The sequence below is a fragment of the Tamandua tetradactyla genome, chromosome 23 (assembly GCF_023851605.1).
Source record: "Tamandua tetradactyla isolate mTamTet1 chromosome 23, mTamTet1.pri, whole genome shotgun sequence".
Taxonomy (NCBI): Eukaryota; Metazoa; Chordata; class Mammalia; order Pilosa; family Myrmecophagidae; genus Tamandua; species Tamandua tetradactyla.
The window spans coordinates 16,578,535-16,596,782 of NC_135349.1; the positions used below are offsets into that span (position 1 = coordinate 16,578,535).

At 42.5% G+C, this 18,248-nt stretch overlaps 1 protein-coding gene across 1 annotated transcript in view; it reads right to left on the reverse strand.

Annotated features, from left to right (window-relative positions):
* CALN1 (calneuron 1) overlaps positions 1-18,248 on the reverse strand; it is a 360,848-nt gene that overhangs the window by 234,433 nt on the left and 108,167 nt on the right. The window contains exon 2 of the mRNA XM_077141009.1: positions 3,392-3,535. Within this exon, the coding sequence (XP_076997124.1) occupies positions 3,392-3,535 (144 nt within the window). The remainder of the gene's footprint in view (positions 1-3,391; positions 3,536-18,248) is intronic.

The following is an 18,248-nucleotide window of genomic DNA, read 5'->3' on the forward strand; positions in this document are numbered from 1 at the left end:
AGGTTGATGAAAAAAGAATGGAACAGTAAGCAGGAAGGAGCATGGAGAGGAGTCAAAGTTCCAAAATAGAACCTTTGCAGTAATGGGTCAAAGAGAAGTCCCGACACATTGGGCAGAATCTTGTTTTTATTGTTTATTTAACTCTGAATAGTTCAACACATGCACTCGTGAGTGTGACACACACACATGCACAGAGTCAATTCCAATGCTGAGGGGCAACTGGCCCCAGGCCAGTAGTGCAATTCCAGGCTCTGCTGCCTATCTTCCATCCCGCCCTCTGGAAAACAAACAAGGTCCACAGACATACTGGAATTGTCTTGCTCCTGCAGAGTCTGTCCAGGAAATCCCTGCAAGCTTCTGACTCCAGGGAGGCTACAGTTACATGTGTAACTGACAGAGCAACCCATTCCCAAAGAACCTCCTAATGAAAGCCTCATGCATGGACTTAGGTTGCACAGACATTCTCAGGCTAATTCTAGCGGGGCCTCATGCCTATGGGATGACCAGACCATCAGGCAAACCGGGGAGGGACCCCAGAAAGAGAAAGGCAGTGTGTGGGCTGGGTCTGCTGTCAATTACGGCCAGCTGGGATGGGTGGGTGCCACCTCTCCTGCTCCCCCCGGGTACCATAGTCCATGAACTGGGAGACCTGGTCATCTTAGTAAGAATCCAAATCCTGCCCCGTACACCCAATGCCCCTCTATGTTTTTTTGGTTTGCTATTTTTTTTTTTTTTTTTGCATCGCCCCATCAAAATCTCTGCCTCTCCACATGTTTCACGCCAAAGGGAAATTGAATTAGTTAGGACCAAATCTCTGTGGAGGATCCCCAGTTACAGAAGCTTGGAGGGAATGATATAATTAGAACCTGATATTTTTATTTTTAGTAGAACAGCTCAAAAGGCCCCATTAAGAAAAGGACACTGGAGTGCCACTGTTTGAGCTTAATAAAAACAGCCAGCCCATCAGATTCAGAACCTGATACCCCGGAAATTTCATTTACTAGCACCACTGATGAAACAAACACAAACATGCATTTCCACCTCAGGCTGAGCATTTTTCACTCAGCTCTTTTCATACTTAGGCATGTAATAAATTGTGTAGGCAATTCTTTTTGCCTACACTGCATCATTATTTTCATACATCCTGCTCCAAATCCTTTGCAGGCAACCAAACAATCTTCAAGGAAGCTATACTTCAAAAATTAAGTAAATGTGTATCACCTGATGGGGCTCCATGAAAACAGCTAATTACTTGGCTTCTATTAAAGGAACAATAATAGAAACGCTCTAAAAGATTTGTGTGGACCTGCTGTCTTCAGCATTGGTAAATGACTATGACACATTACAAATAAATGGATGCAACTTGAAGTCTCTTAAACTGCTTCTCCAGCTAGGGGCTTTGACCTGAGCCCTTGCTGGTCCCTGCAGCAATGTCATCACACAAAGCCCTATGGGACTCCAAGTGTTCCTGGAATCAGGGACAACTAGAGATACGTAAAAATTCCCCACACGCTGGGATCCAAGAAATGAATATGCAAAGAATGAAGATGGACCTTGAAGATCCTTAAAGCTTATAGGATATACCACAATAGCCCCAGATTTGGGGGTGGTAATTTTTCTAATCCTATTTGCTTTTAGCCCAATTATTAGGTTTTTGTTATAGGGGTTGTGGAGGAGAATCGAAAGTACAGAAAGTTCTTAGTTCCAAAAACAAAGGTCTGTACTAGGACTTTTATTATTTTTAAGAAGGAAACTTTTTTTTTCTGGAAGTGTATCTCTGAAAGGGTGACGGAAGTCAATGGAAGAGAGGTTTTGCTATAAAATATGTGCTTTGCTCCAGCTTTTCAGAAATACCTCTAAAGTACAAAGCAAGGTCAACCCAGGCCTGTAAAGCATCGGTGAGTCACTATCAATCAGGGTTGTGAGGGCAAGGCTGGGACTTGCTCAGACAACTGAATACTGCGATAAAACATTTCTCTCTTAAACCAGAAAATAAATGTCTCCGCACCTGGTGGTTGGCGTTGGGGCTCATTCACCATACGGTCACCCTGGTTGTCATTCTCCCAATAGAACCAGCAAGATAATAGCAGAAAGAATGCTCTTAAAATTAGCCTGTGGGCCAAGCAGACATCTCCCCACCATTACCTTGGTCTATTCCTTTTGCTTGGTCTACACATCCTGCTCTTACCTGAGGTGTGAAAAGCCCCCCACTCTGGAACCTTCTGCCTGGAATCAAGAAGCTTCTCTGAGGAGGAGGGGACATGTATAGAAAATGCAAAATAAGAAGGCTCCTGTCTAGACCGTGAGCCAAGGCAGGATCTAACTTCTGCAGGGCCACGATTGGTTTGCAATAGACTCAGGGTTTTATTGCAGGAATGAGCCTTAAAACATATCAGTGCCGTCGTTTTTCAGAACTTTTTAAAAGCAGTGAAATGCTTTTCCCCAATGAGGTTATATGTAGAAGCCTAGTATGTGAAACAGATAAAAAGGGAGCTGCTATATCCATATTATGGAATATTATTCAGCCATAAAAAGAAATGGAGTTTCTGATGCATCCTACAAGACGAACAAATCTTGAAAGCATTTTTCAACGTGTAAGAAAAATGAAAAGACATCATACACTATATTGTCTTTTGTTTTTCCATAAGCAAGTAGGAAATATAGTGGATTTAACTTGTCCAATCTGTATTTAGGTACCTTATCAGTGTTTTGCTCCTGGTTTTCTAAAACAATCTGATCAATAAATCTTCTCTAAATCTAAAAAAAAGAAAGAAAGAAAACAAAAGACAACATATTGTATGATTGTATGATGTCATTTATATGAAATGCCCAGAATCAGGAAATCCGTAGAGACAAAGAATAGATTAGTAGCTGCCAGGGGATGGGGGTAGGGGGCATTGGGACTCACTGCCAATATGTAAAGGATTTCTTTATGGGGTGATGAAAACATTCTAAAATTGATTGTGGTTATGGGTGCACAAATCTATGAATATACTAAGAGACATTGAATCGTATACTTTAAATGGGTGAACTTAAAGGTATGTGAATATCTCAGTAAATTTAGTAAGGCGGAGGAGGTGGTGAAGGAGGAAGATGAAGAAGAGAGAACAAAGGAGATGCTCAGACTGTGGCAAGAGAGGGCCAGAAGTCCACCAGCCGGGCCCCTTCCTCACCCTGATCCCTTGGATGGTTCCAGAAACACCTCTGCAGGTTCCTCGAACTCCATGGGATGCCGTTTGAAAACCCCTCATCAAGCCCAAGTCTCCACCCCTCACATGCAAAGACGTGAACCCAAGTCTTCTAACTCAAGAGGCCGGGCCCTTGACAGCCCCAGGTCTCAGGGATGAGTCGGAGGCTCATGTCAGGGAGAAACCACTTGCCCTGGACTTACCATCCATGTCCAGGCGCTGCATGATGATGGCCAGCTCCACCTCGCTGGGCATGTACCCCAGAGAGCGCATGGCCATGCCCAGCTCCTGCTTGGAGATGAAGCCATTCCCGTCCCGGTCCAGAACCCGAAACGCCTCACGGATCTCTACAAGGGAGAAAGAGAAAAAAGTCCATTTGGAAACAGGGCCTGGCTTATTGCGCTGAAATCACTGGCAAATGTTTACTGATAATACCTTAGGGCTTTGCAGAGAGTGATGGGTCCAAACCCTTTAATCAGATAAAAGGGGCTGAAAGAGGAACAAAGGAAAAGAAGAAGAAGAAGAAGAAAAAAAGGAAAGGTAAAGAGAGGAGAATAGAAGAGAGGAGAGGAAAGGAAATGGAGAGAAAGAAAAACACCTTTGGAAGGAGGAGGTAACGAGCTGCGAGCCTCCTAAAACACTGCCATAGGCTCACTAGCTGACTTCGGTCCTAGCAGAGAATCACATCAACCAGGGACCCTTTCTGAGCAAGGATGAGGGTCAAGTTTCAGCTATGAGAAGAAACCACTCAGAGGAAAAGAGTATGAGATTCCCTTTACAGACTTAGATTTCAGCATCCTGCTGCTACAGGAACTGTGCAGAAAGCATTTTCAACCTCATAGGAGGAGAGGAGTGAAGTATCCTGCTGTTTTTATTTCATTTCTCTAATTTACAGTTGTTTTATGGCTATAAACAACTTCAGGTCAATAAGAGTATCATAAAAACCAAAAGGCAGCTTTAATCACTTTCCCTTAGAGCTGGTGGAGAACTTGACTTTGCTATCAATAAGGCCCATTTTACTCAGCAGGTGTTCTCCCATCTCTTTTACCCCAAACCAGAGTTGTCCTGAATTCCACCCAGAGTCACAACTCCAGAGCCAATGTGTTGCCTGAGCATTTCCTAACAAGTCACAATCCCATAAGGCAAGACATGGGGAATTTGAGAGCATGGTCCAAAATGGAGAGGCTCTTCAGTGATGTCTGAGCACCAGATCTAGCCCGGCTTTGACTTCTCATCAATCAACCCAGTTCAACATAAGCCCAAGTATGGCAGCTACCAACATCCATCTTTCCATTCAACAAGCATTGACTATGTTATCTGAGGAGCACAGTATTAAGTAGCACAGAGAAATAAAAATGATTTACTGGGCATGGTGACACTTCCAGAACCCTATACTCGAATCCAGATGGCAAGAGACACGTAGAAAACTTTCGGTAACTTTTCAAACTAATCATATAAGACACTTGGCCCCAACTCATTGTCCGTCTTATTTCTTACAACATCTCTAAATATCTGAATATGCTCCCAGCAAATTCCCTGAGCTACACACCAGTTTCCAGCCAAGCTTTGCCCTTTCGTAGCTGCATCAGTTTCCTGTGGCTGCTGTAACAAATTACTACAAACTGTCTGGTGGAAAACAACCAAAATGTATCCCCTCACAGCTCTGGAGGCCAAAAATCAGAAATTGGTGTCTGGTTGAAATCAAGGTGCCAACAGAAATGTACTCCCAAAAATCAGAAATTGGTGTCTGGTTGAAATCAAAGTGCCAACAGAAATGTACTCCCTCTGGAGGCTTGAGGGGAGAATCCCTTCTCTGCCTCATCCAGCTTTTGGTGGCTGTCAGCATTCCTTGGCTGGTGGCCACATCACTCTGCTCTCTGCCTCCATCTCCACGTGGGCTTTGACTCTGTATGTACATCAAATCTCCCCCTGCCTCATGATGTCATTTAAAGCCCACCCTCGACATTCCTAACTTAATCACCTCTTCAAGGACCCTGTTTCCAAAGTAACATTCACAGGTCCCAGGATCAGGGCCTGATATCCTCGGAGGTCCTTATTCAGCCTACTACACCATCTCACGTTGCTGCTACCAATGGAAACACCTTGCCATTCTCTTAACCTGCTCAAATCATACCAGTCTTCCAAGGCCACGCCAGAAACTACGGATGCCACAAAGATGCCTTTTCCCACCACAGCCAAAGTGATTCCCCTCTCTGCTGACCATTCCTCGGTTCATACATTCCTCTGTTCGTACATTCCACTCACATGGCACCTAACACGTCCCAATGTGAAACACGATGAATGGGGTATCAACCTTGGCTTCTCCACTGAGCTGTAAGCTCCTTGTACGGTTCATTGATCTTCATATGTTCCCCACCCACACCCCAAAGGAGGCGCTGGATAGATAGTTGTTGGACGGATGTTGGAGCTGAATAGATAAGGTTCCTATATTATTAGCAAATTCATTATCAATACCAACTCAGCCGCCCTAATGCTTTTCTTGAATGAATGGCGGGTTCCAGCAGAGAGAAGACCCACTGAGTCGGGACCCTGGGCTTCTGGCCAGGTGTAATAGCTAATTAGGTCTCCTGCCAAACCCAGGGGCATCAGTTTCTTCGTAAGTCAAATGAGCTGGGTTTACTGCAATGATCCCCAAGGCCTTTTCCAGCTTTCCTGTCTGTGGATCTGAGGACATCGTTAAAGTGTTTAAGAGAACAGGAAGCCTGGGTTCTCTTGTACGCCCTATTAATTTGTGGTTCAAACTCCCCTCTTTTTCCCCCTTGACAGTATAGAAACACATTTCAGTGCAGTCCAAATTTGGAATCAAGGAGTTTCTCTGCAGCTGGAAATCCTTCCCAGCAATGAAACATGCCCAAGCTTAACTGAGGCTGCCACACGCTTCCCCAGCAGGTCCCAAGGCGTCCCCAAAGTGCTGGGAGCCACTGCTGCGTTTGCAGCCATGCCACACTGTGCTCCCGGCACCACTGCCGAGGACACGGCCTCACCCAGCCCCAGTCCAGATCCCCAGGTGCTGACGCTGGGAGGATGCAAAGTGGGGGGTCAGAGCATGACGTGGCCATGCCGGCTCAGCCTTGTGAACCTGAGCAGGCTTCTTTCTCAGCCTCAATTTTCCTATCTGAAGAATGGGCTTCAGGTCAGACCTCCTCGAGCCTCTGTGGTTGAGTCTGATGTTGTGGCTGGCACATGCCATGCAAGGTGGGAAAAGCCAGATGAAGTCCCTAAAGCTGGGCTCTCCCCTCACTCCCTGGACAGTCCCCCCACCCCCACCCATTTCCAAGGCAGCCTCTCTGCCTCCCCTCCCTTCTGATTCAATCCTGAACTCTCTTGGCTGTTGATATGACCCTGGCAGGGTGGGTCCTTTTTTCGACAGGTCCCCCAACATGTTACCCATGGGCTCCAGCCTGTTTCCTTATGCTGGACATCCCTGGGGGGGCTTGTCGAGGGACTTTGCTGATATGACTGGGAAATGAGGGCCTCGGTGGCTCTGTTCCCCTTCTCCCACCCCAGCTGCACCCCTACCCAGCCCAGCTGGCTGCCTGGGCCTCCCCCATAGCAGCCCTGCCCCTGTGCTACTGGATATGGCCACAGACTGTGGGACCACGCACAGACTGCCCCACTGCAAGGGGACTCACAGCATTTCTCCCCAACCTGCAGGACAGAGCCAGGGGCCCTGCCCCAGCTCAGCCCAGAATGGCACATGCCAGGGCTCTGTTGCTGAAAGCCACGTTTCTGATCTCTGTGGCCCTAGGTTAGGTGGGACAAATCTATCTGTCTTTGTTTGCATAGCATATTAGGTTCCCGGCTTCCAGGTAGAGAATTTTTTGTGCGTCTGCAGAAGCGAAAAAAAAAAAAGTGTACTAACTTCATTTTCTTGCCAAACAGCAGAGAGGAAAATAAATGCACAAAACTAGAAATGCATAATGGGGGCCTCTGGAGATTTAATCTTTCTAAGCTAGGGAAAAGCCCAGGCAAACCGGAGGCTCATTAGAAGGAAATGGGTCTTGCAGTCTGAGAGAGACGGGTGATGTGAGCCTCGTTTTATTTTTAATGGCAGAGCAGAGTGTGAGAAATACACCCATAAAGCCAGCAGAGACATTGGAGCAGGAAAGCTTCCTCTGCCTCCAGCTCCAGCCGCGGCCAGCTGCCTGGGCGCCAGGGAGTGGGCACTGGCCAGAGTCCCATCTTCGGGAAGTGGGGGTCACAGATTCAAGTTTTCAGGAGTAACCCAGCAAGAATGTGTGCTTTTCACTGGGATTTATTCCTTCTGTGGCCCAAAGTCCCTTGTGCTTCAGCATTCCTTGGGCACCCTGCACTTTGGGTTTTTAATTCAATTTAACCCTTCAGTCTCCCTCAACGCGTAGACAGTGGGCACTGGTAGAGAAGTTCTCCCACCTCCAAGATGTCTTTGGCGGGTCCCAGAAGGGGGCATCTGAATTGGGGATAGGACTCTGTCCACTTGCCATCGTGTGAGGTATGAAATAAAACACGGTAAGATGCATTCTCTGAAAGGAGGACTTCATTTGCTGCATATGGAATATTCCAGAATCAAAGGCTGTGTTTTCACAGGGATCTGTGTCTCTCCTCCCTAACTGCGGCCAATGGTCTTGAGCCAAACAAGGCTTTGGATGGAAATGATCCCTGTTCTCCAGTCCCATGAATTTACTTTTTGTTATGCCAATCTTACAGATATCTGCAGCTTAAAAATGATCATGGTGATGAATACACAATGATGTGATAATATTGTGAGCCACTGATTGTGTACCATGTATGGACTCTATGTGTGTGAAGATTTCTCAATAAAAATGTTGAAAAAAAAATATATATATATATATTTGCAACTAGGACTAAGGACCACCTGCATCCAGGCCCAGTGCCCTCTGAGAGCCAGGCCTCTGCCCGTGATGGTTCTCTGAGGACACAGCCAGCCCAGGCAGGACCCGTGCTAGAGGCACAGCTACAACCCAGAATGGACTCACTTTTCAGGCTGCTCAAATAAAATGTGCTTCGAATGAAGTCCAGACACCAGCCAGTCAGTATTCATTGGCTGATGTTCTAGCTTCGAAGAACCAGCTGAAATTTACAGTACTAATTTGCAGCCTCAAATTAGTCATGAAGAACAACACTCTTTCCTATCTCTATCCCTGTGAGATGTGAAGTCTGTTTATTCTCCAGAAATGTATCTTTAGAAAGAATGTGGACTTTTACTGCACAGAGTGAAGGCTCTATTAACGAAGAAGATGCATTCTGTTGATACAGCTCATTGAGAAACTGCAACGCTGGAGACAGATGAAGTTCAGCCAGGTTAGGCAGGCAATTATTAAATACTACTGCAAATGCACCAGAAAAGATCAGAGTGAAACCTTCAAGTCTTTATTCAGAGGGAATAAATAGGGCAGGGACTGAACCAATGGCAAAATAGACTTAGAAGGGCGTTCCACCTTCTCCCGGTAAAAAGGTGAATATGTAGAGATGACTAATACAGCTATTCACACTTCAGAGATGCTGTTTACCTATCATATGCCACATGCTACATAGATAGAAGGCAAAAGGAACTTTCCAGACTATATCTTCCAGTTGGAGATACAGAGAGGTGACCAGAATTCATAAAGGAGAATGACAAATGCAATAACAAAAGTCTGCACAAAAACCTATGGTAGGGCAGTGCAATGGGAGCTCAGTGGTTATATTCTCGCCTGCCATGCCAGAGACTGGAGTTCGATTCCCTGTGGGGTGGGGGGGGTTCCCTTTGACTCTTTTGAATCTTAAGGCCATGGAAAGAAGGAAAAGGAGTCAGAGGAGGGAGAATGTCTAAATGCAGAGAGTCAGGGTGAAGTGCGTTAGAACACCGCCATCTGGGGCAAAGGGGGGCAAACAACAGCCTATGGGCCAAATCCAGCCAGCCATCTTCTTTTGTAAATAAAGTTTTATTGGAGTGCAATTATGCTCATTCATTTACATTTTGCCTGCAGATGTTTTTGTGCTTCCATAGTAGAATTAAGTAATTGTGACAGAGACCCTCTGGTCACAAAGCCTGAAACACATATTCTTCCGCCCTTTAGGTTTTGAGTTTGCTAACCTGTTGTAGGCCACAGGGAACCCCCCCACCCCCACCCACCCAGTGGCTTCAAATTTAAAAACTGTTTTGTTTTTGTTAATTTGAAACTTTTTATTTATTTATTTATTTTATTTTTTTTTAAGTTTTTATTTTTTTTTTTTAACATGGGCAGGCACCAGGAATCGAACCCAGGTCCTCTGGCATGGCAGGCAAGCATTCTTGCCTGCTGAGCCACCGTGGCCTGCCCTAATTTGAAAATTTTAAAAGTTAAATGCAAATGTGTAAGATGTATTTCTTTTAGTTTTCAGTATCTTAGAGAAGCTAGAAATAAAAACCTAAAATTGTGGAACTGTCACCCATACCAAACCCTGAAATCTGTTCTACAACTAATTGTGGCGTGCTTTGAAATTCATTGTTTTTTTGTATATATGTTATTTTTCACAAAAAAAGAAAAATTGTGTTTTGGAGGCCATAGCTTGAAGATTGATTTCAAGATCTTTTTGGTAATTTAAATATGTAAAGTATGCAGAAAGTCTTTTTGTAAGGAAAAACAGAGTACGTTTTTTCCCTAAAGCAAAACAACTGATTGTTGCAGAATGAGAAACAGGAATGTGTAGGACAAAATGGATGGATATAGAAAGCTGTAGAAGTCTCGTTGGAAGGGAATTTTATTTGATTGTGTTTAAGGTTGGCTAAGATTTTATAGTGTCGTAAGATTTTTAATAGTTTTCTTATCAGATGTATCTTCACGCAAAATAAGAATAAGGTTTTCACTCTGTTAAATGACAATGTTCTCTTGGATTATTGTTTGCTTTTAGTGAGAAGCTATAAAAGGCTTTTAAACATCAGGATAAAAATGAATTAATGACATTTACTAATTAATAATTAATGCTCTCACAGTATGACGCCTGAAAAAAATATATGTTTATATGAGATTTATATATGTTGGGCAAATACCAGCGGGTCATTCTTTTTTTTCCCCCCTTTTAATTGCTAAATTGTATTCCATTGTATGAATATATTGCAATTTACTTATCCATTCTCCTGCTAAAAAAATTGCAACATGTAAATTTTTAAAAAATGAGTAAGGTGGCTAAGAATGGAGTGGCAAGAGATGAGAAGCAGGGCCTCTCCCTCAGGGGCTGCCACAGACGTTTAAGGTCATGGGCCTGGAGCTAAACTGTGGACACAAGGGAAGAAAATGGGTTCAAGAGACTTTCTGAGCATGAGAGGTTGTACCAAGGGAGAGCTTAGGTGTGGGGGCAGAGGGGCTAAGATTTCTAGTTTGTGTGAAGGGATGAGTAGTGATGACACTAGGGCAGAGAATTCAGGACAAAGCACAAGCTTTGGAGGAGGGGAAGGGAGGTGGGGTTTTGCCCACACTAAGTACAGGGCACCTCAGTGATCCCAGGTGAGTAGTTGGAAACACACAGCTAGCATCTGGAGAAAGGTGATGTGGAAAGTACTATTAAAAGGGAAAAAGAGAGAGAGAATGACAATTGCATAGAAAATGCTGGTTCAAGCAGAGTGTGGGTTTTAGTGTGAATGCATTCCAACCCAATTATAATCAATCAATCTGCAAATACGACTAATTGGTTTCTGTAATTAGAGAACACAGAGGTGAGAACTCAGACAGCAAGGGGAGCAGGGCCCTCAAGGGCAAAGGAATGTGCTAGAAAGAGGAGGTTGAAGACTCAAGAGGAACTCAAAAAGTTTCCTACATTTAACAATGTTGCAGGGGGGCCAGCCACATCCATGAGAAAAATGGGGGGATGCACCACTACTTTGCATGATTCATTTATTTAAACTAGCTTTCTTATTTCTTGGCGCGCTTTCAAAAGGATAAAGAGATCCTCACTCCTAATGTATTTGTTAACTGAGGTGTGACTAGGTACAAGATAAGTACACAAAAATCACTGGTGTTTCTATACACCAGCAAGGAACAATCTGAAAAAGAAATCAGGTAAACAAGACTGTTTACAACAGCAAGTAAAAAAACAAACTCGAGGAATAAATTCAACCAAAGATGTAAAGGATATATATATATGCAGAATATTACTGAATAGGAACAATTATTACTGAATAATATATATACCGAATATTACAGAAATAGTACTGAAAGAAAAATTAAGAATAAGAACAAGTTATTACTGAAAGAAAGAAAGATGACCTAAATAATTGAAAATATATTCTGTGCTCATGGATTAGAAGAATTAATATTATTAAGATGATATTACCCAAAGCAATTTACAGATTTAATGCAATCCCAATTAACATTCCATGAGCCTTCTTCATAGATATGGAAAAGTTAATCATTAAATTCATATGGGAGGGCAAGGAACCCTGAATAGCCAAAAGGTTTTGAAAAAGAAATACGTTGATTAACATCAAGGAATTGAGAGAACCTTCTTGACCAAAAGGGAGAAAGGTAAAATGAGACAAAGTGTCAATTGCTGAGAGATTCCAAACAGAGTCGAGAGGTTATCCTGGAGGTTATTCTTACGCATTAAGTAGATATCACCTTACTGTTTAAGATGTAGTGGAGAGGCTGGAGGGAATTGCCTGAAAATGTAGTGCTGTGTTCCAGTAGCCATGTTTCTTGATGATGATTGAACAATGATACAGCTTTCACAATGAGACTCTGTGAATGTGAAAACCTTGTGTCTGATGCTCCTTTTAGCTACTCTATCAACAGAAGAGTAGAACATATGGAATAAAAATAAATAATAGGGGGAACAAATGTTAAAATAAATTCAGTTTGAAATAGTGGTAAATGAAAGCGAGGGGTAAGGGGTATGGTACATATAGTTTTTTTTCTCTATTATCATTTTATTTCTTTTACCGTTGTCTTTTTATTTCTTTTTCTAAATTGATGCAAATGTACTAAGAAATGATGAATATGCAACTATGTGATGATATTAAGAATTACTGATTGTATATGTAGAATGGAATGATATCTAAATGTTTTGTTTGTTAATTTTTTTAAATAATAAAAAAAAGTTAAAAAAAAGAAATATCTTGGAAGACTCACACTTCTCAATTTCAAAATTAATTATAAAGCTACAGTAATCAAATCAACATGGTACTGGTATAGAGCAGATATATAGACCAGTGAAATATATCATGCTGGGAAAAGTGGATATCCACAGGCAAAAGAATGAAAGTGGATGCTTACCTCACACCATGTGCAAAAATTAATTGTGAAGATTACAAAAGTTTTAGAAGAAAACATAGGGAAATACCCTCAGGACCTTTTATTAAGGGGGATTTTTAGACTTTATACCAAAAGTACAAGCAACAAAAGAAAAGATACATAAATTGGACTTCATCAAAATTAAAAACTTTTTGTGCATCAAATGATATTACCAAGAAAGTAAAAACACAACACAGCAGAATGGGAGAAAATGTTTGGAAACCATACATCTGAAAAGGGTTTAATACCCAGACTATATAAAGAACTCTTGCAACTCAACAACAAAAAGAGCAAACAACCCAATTAATAAATGGGCAAGGACTCAAATAAGCGTTTCTCCATAGAAAAAATTTATAAATGACCAATAAGCACATGAAAAGATGCTCAATATCACCAGCCATTAGGGAGATGCAAATCAAACCACAATAAGACACCACTTCACACCTTCACAGTAGAAAGCTATTTAAAAAAAAAAAAAGGAAATTAAGAAACACTGGGAAGAATGTGGAGAAATAGGAATCTTAGTATATTATTGGTGGGAATGTAAAATGGTGCATCCACTGTGGAAAACAGTTTGGAGGTTCCTCAGAAAGTTAGATACAGAAACAACACATGGCAATCCCACTTCTAGGTATATACTCAAAGGAACTAAAAGAAAGTTTTTGAGCAAATACTTGTCTACCAAGGTTCATGGCACTGTTACTCCATAACAGCGAAACGATAGAAGCTACTTAAATGTCCACTAGCAGACAAATGGATAAAATGTGGTGTGTATATATATAACACACACAAGGGAGTATTATTAAACTGTAAAAATGAATAAAGCTCTGATACATGCTACTACATAGATGAACCCTGAAGACACGCTGAGTGAAATTTGTCATACACAAAGAGACAGATATTGTATGATTCCACTTATATTCCACTTATATGAGGATCTCTTTATCCTTTTAAAAGCATGCCAAGAAATAAGAAAGCTAGTTTAAATAAACGAATCATGCAAAGTAGTGGTGCATCCCCCCATTTTTCTCATGAATGTGGCTGGCCCCCCTACAACATTGTATGATTCCACTTATGTTTACATAGAGACAAACCCTTTTGTCTCTATGTAAATTCATAGAGACAAAAAGTATACTGCAGGTTACTAGGGGAAAGAGGAGGAACAGCAACTTAATGCATTAGAGATACAGGATTTCTGTTTGGGTTGATGGGAAAGTTCTGGTAATGGATGGAAATGAGGGTATTAATACAACATTGTGAATATGATTAATCCCACTGAATGGTATGCTTGGGAGAGGTTGAAAAAGGGAAGTTCTTATGGTACATATGTTCCCACAATTTAAAAAATAGGGAGAGAGGCTACAAAGATAATAATGACTAAACGCAAAACATGGTCCTGGATCTAATAATGGAAGAGAAGATGCTCAAAAGGATAATACTGGGAAGTGACAAAAGTGGAATACAATGTTAAATTTCCTGAACTTGATAACTACACTTATGGTGGTTACATAAGTTAATATCCATGTTCTTAGTAAAAGTATTCAAAAATATAAAGTGTTCAAGGGGCATGATGTACACAATCTACTCTCAAATATTTAGGAATGAAATAGGTGGATGGACGGATGGATCAGTGGATGGATGATGGATGGATGGATGATATAATGCTATAACAAATGTGGCAGGATGCTAACAGTTGGTGGATCTGGGAGTGTGGGGTATGTTGGAGTTCTCTGTATGAATTTGTTTCCCCCAACTGTCTCATAGATTTGAAATTATTTTAAAATACAAAGTGTATGAGAAACTGAGCTGTGACTACTTTTATTTAAAGGGATGCTCATTTACTGTGCTTCTACTACAGGCTCAGACTTGAATAGTTTGAACATTACGGTGGGACCCAAAAGAGGCACCCCATGAACAGATCCCAGTGTGGGGACATTTCCTGTATCTACGTGTCCATTTATTTAAGGCATTTATTTATTTGTTTGTTTAAATGGAGTCTTGTTTCACAAAGAAATTTAGGAGGCTTAAATAGTTGAGTGGGGGAAAGGTGATCAATATACAAGTTAGAGGAGAGAAAAATGAAGTAGAAAACACAGAAAATGCACAAGGAGAACATGAGATTAAAGAAAGTCTGGAGATGCTTAGAACTGGCAGCAATGAGGAAGAGAGGGTATCCCAGCAGAGGGCATGGCTGCGCAAGGTGGGGGAAGTTGGATGGAGCCCTTGGGCCCTGGGTCTTTGGCTGGAGGAGAGGCCCCTCCTGGGAGGCGTCCTGAGGAAGGACATGGTTGGCCATGGTGACTGTCCCCCCATGGGCATAACTATGGGTGTCACCTGGTGACTAGGCACCACATCTAAGCTCCACCAGGCTCTTGTAAAAGTTAAGCTGCTCTTTGTTTCCCAGCCCCAGACTCATCTTGGCCAATCCACCATCTTGCCAAGGGGTAAGTCACAGCCCCAGGAGCAGGTAGGAAACAGTGTTGGAAAACAGTTCAAAGGCCCCATGCTCAAGGCTAGTGAATAAACTCAGGTACCCCCATGTTCCCCTTTTTTCATTCCCTCAGGACCTAAATCACACCCTTCATTAGAAAATAAAGCCAACTCCTTCTATGGTTGGAGTCTAGGATTCTGAAGGAGGAACAGGTGGCAAAATTACCCTGACAAAGACTAAATAAGTATCTGAGCGCATGAAAAATAAAAGTAACTAATGATATTAATATTTAATAATTCTTCTCTAAGTTAAGGTAGCACAAGGCAATCAGAAATCTGGGGAGCATTTCTAAAAAACTTAGGAGCTAAAACAGTGTTCATTTGTCCCCACACTTTACATCCAGATTAAGCTGAGTTGATTTTAGCATGCCAGGTGGATTAAAGCTAATGGAAAATTCCCAATAGTAAAAGAACAAAGCAAATTAGAACAGAGAGTAACAATGAAAGCCCATCCTGGCCCAGGGTGCTGTGGGACTGGCTGGAGGCTGTAAGGAGGATCTTTAAATCAGGTCTGAATATGCATGAAAGTGATGATTACTGGAGCAGCTCTCTATAAAGAGACAGAAGCCAAAATCCTGGCAAACGATTAAGGAAGAGGGAAAGAGGGCAGCCAGCAAGAGGCAGCTTCTCTTGTCTTGAGGAGTTCTGCGCCCACTGGGCAAGGGGATGGGGGACCAGCCACACCTGGGGAAGGCCAAGAAGGAGGCTGTCCCTAAAAAGAGGAGAGCTTGCAGGACTTGGGACACTTTTCAAATTATAACTTCATTTATGCCTATTATGGAAAGTACCCCCAAAATACATTAGAGTGAAAAATGACCCTATAGTCCACTGGTCAGCAATAACCATTAATAACATATTAGGGCATTTTACTCCAAACTTTTTTTCTATATGGCTATTTTGATAAAGTTGAGATCATGCTCTCTGCATAATTCTGTATCCCTTTCTTTTTTCACTTAACACACAAACATTTTCAATTTTCCCTATTGTTATCTAACTTTTAAACCATCATTTTTGATGAGTACATAGTTAATTTCCAATTTTAAATAATACCCATGGTGGAACACCTTGGTGTGCACATCGTCATCATTTTGATGATCATGTTCTTATGATAACTTCCTAGGAGTGGAATTACTAGGTCAAAGGGTAGGAATATTTTTAAGGCACTTCACGCGCATTGCCAAGTTGCCCTCCAGGAAGGCACCGTAGATTGCCACTGTCTTCCAATTCTCACCGTTTTTTGTTTTGTTGTTTTGTTTTGTTGTTTTGTTTTTTGGCATAGGCACGTTCCAGGAATTGAACCTGGGTCTCCAGCACGGCAGGCAAGAATTCTGCCATTGAGCCATTGTTACACCACCCAATTTCTATCAGTTTTGCACATCTAATCCCACTGTCTTCTAAGATGTACTGCTCATCGACTATCACATAAGGTCTAGTTCCTGAAGTTCAAGATCCAAACCGAGTACGAAAGGGAGGTTTCAATAGAAAGTAGACAATACTGATGACATCTGAAGAAGATATCCTCCACGATGCATGGGGCTTGCTCATTGGAGCTTCCCAGAGAAACACCCACACACCTGGATGGGCCAAGCACATTCGTAGACAAAGGTGAGAGAGTAAAGGCCCTTAGCATGGCAATGCATATGAAGTGCCTCAAAAATATTCCTACCCTTTGACCCAGCAATTCCACTCCTAGGAAGTTATCCTAAGAAAATGATCATCAAAATGATGAAGATGTACACACCAAGATGCTCCATCATGGGTATTATTTATAATCAATACATTTACTAATTGTATAGGCATATTATTTATTAATATAAATAATACATGGGACATGGAAGGGTTGAACTAGAGAGGAAGCGCGCTGGATGACTTTGAGGCCAGGACCATTCCCAGGACAGAGCAGTGCCCAGCTGGCCTGAAGAAGAGTGGGATGGACCATCTTCCACGGTCGCACAGACTCCATGTAACCATGGCAAGAACCCGGTGCCTTCCACAGAAGTCATTCCTCACATGGCAACAAGCCCAACTCAGGGAACATCAGGCAAGTTGCTGAGCAAAGAAATAGGAATTGTACCCATTGGCACACAAAGCGATACTGGTTATATCTGCAATTTCTGTGGCCAGCATGGTGACTGATGAGTAGGATTCTTTTCTTCATCGTCATCCTGTTCCTAAGCTGTCAAATGTTAATATCTCGAGATCAGAGAATAACCAGCCTCTGAGGAAACAAAATCATGGTGTGGATTTAGCACCAATATGGAGGCCCAAAGCACACAATCTAAGTCCTGGGAAATAAACCTGGAACACACCAAACTGAGAGAAAGGAGAAGGCCTCTCAGGCATGGCTCCCTTCCCTTGCCTTCCCCGGGAGTCTTGGAAATCCTCTCTAGAAGCTGAATTGCTGTTTGGATTATTCGATTTAACTCAAGTCCACAAATAGTTCCTGAGTTCCTGCTATGTGTCATGGACCAGGTGCCAGGAGACAAAGGTTAATAGCAAAGAGGACATCTGTGAGGAGAAGCAGGGACCTAACAGTGAACCCACAATGGGGATGGGGTCAAAGAATCCCTTCAGCACTTTCCTGCAGCTTTTCAGATGTTGAGGAAAGCTAACTGGCTGGAACTCCGATTCTCTCTCTGACCCTCATCGAGGATTACTCTGGAACCCATGTCCCTGACCTCTGGAATCTCCCCTGGGCTGGAAAGAGGAAAGACCTAATAACAGAAGATCAATATTCACTTCAAAAAAACATGAAGGATTTTTTTCTTGCTTTAGTTCTTTTTCCTTTATTATTAATGAGGAGAAAACTATTTTTAAAGGCAATGCTGTCTTGCTTTGATTCTACAAGTGCTAAGTGAGAAGACTCAACACAGCCCAGCACACAGAGGCCAGTCAGGAAGGAGACCGGGGATGTTCATGAGTTCTACTCACAACCTACCGTGGGACTATACAGTAAGGGTTTGACCTCCACAAAGTGGCCTCTGCCCTGGTTCTTTGGTGGAGGAGGGGGTGGGTAACTTCTAAACACTGATCATTTCCAGAATGACAGTGTTTTTCTGTTACTCATGGTGGGACCACATCTGCTAGTTTATGCTAATGAAATGACTCAGGTAGGGGCCGCTACACCAGTAATCTTGAGGACCAACCCAGTGATACGGCCATTGGGTCTTCAAATCTCTTCATATCAGCTGACCTCCAGGGAGGGAGGGTGACTGGAGATGGCATTCAACTACATGGGCATTGATTTAATCCATCATGCCTATGTAATGGGACCACAATACAAACTCGAGACACCAAGCTT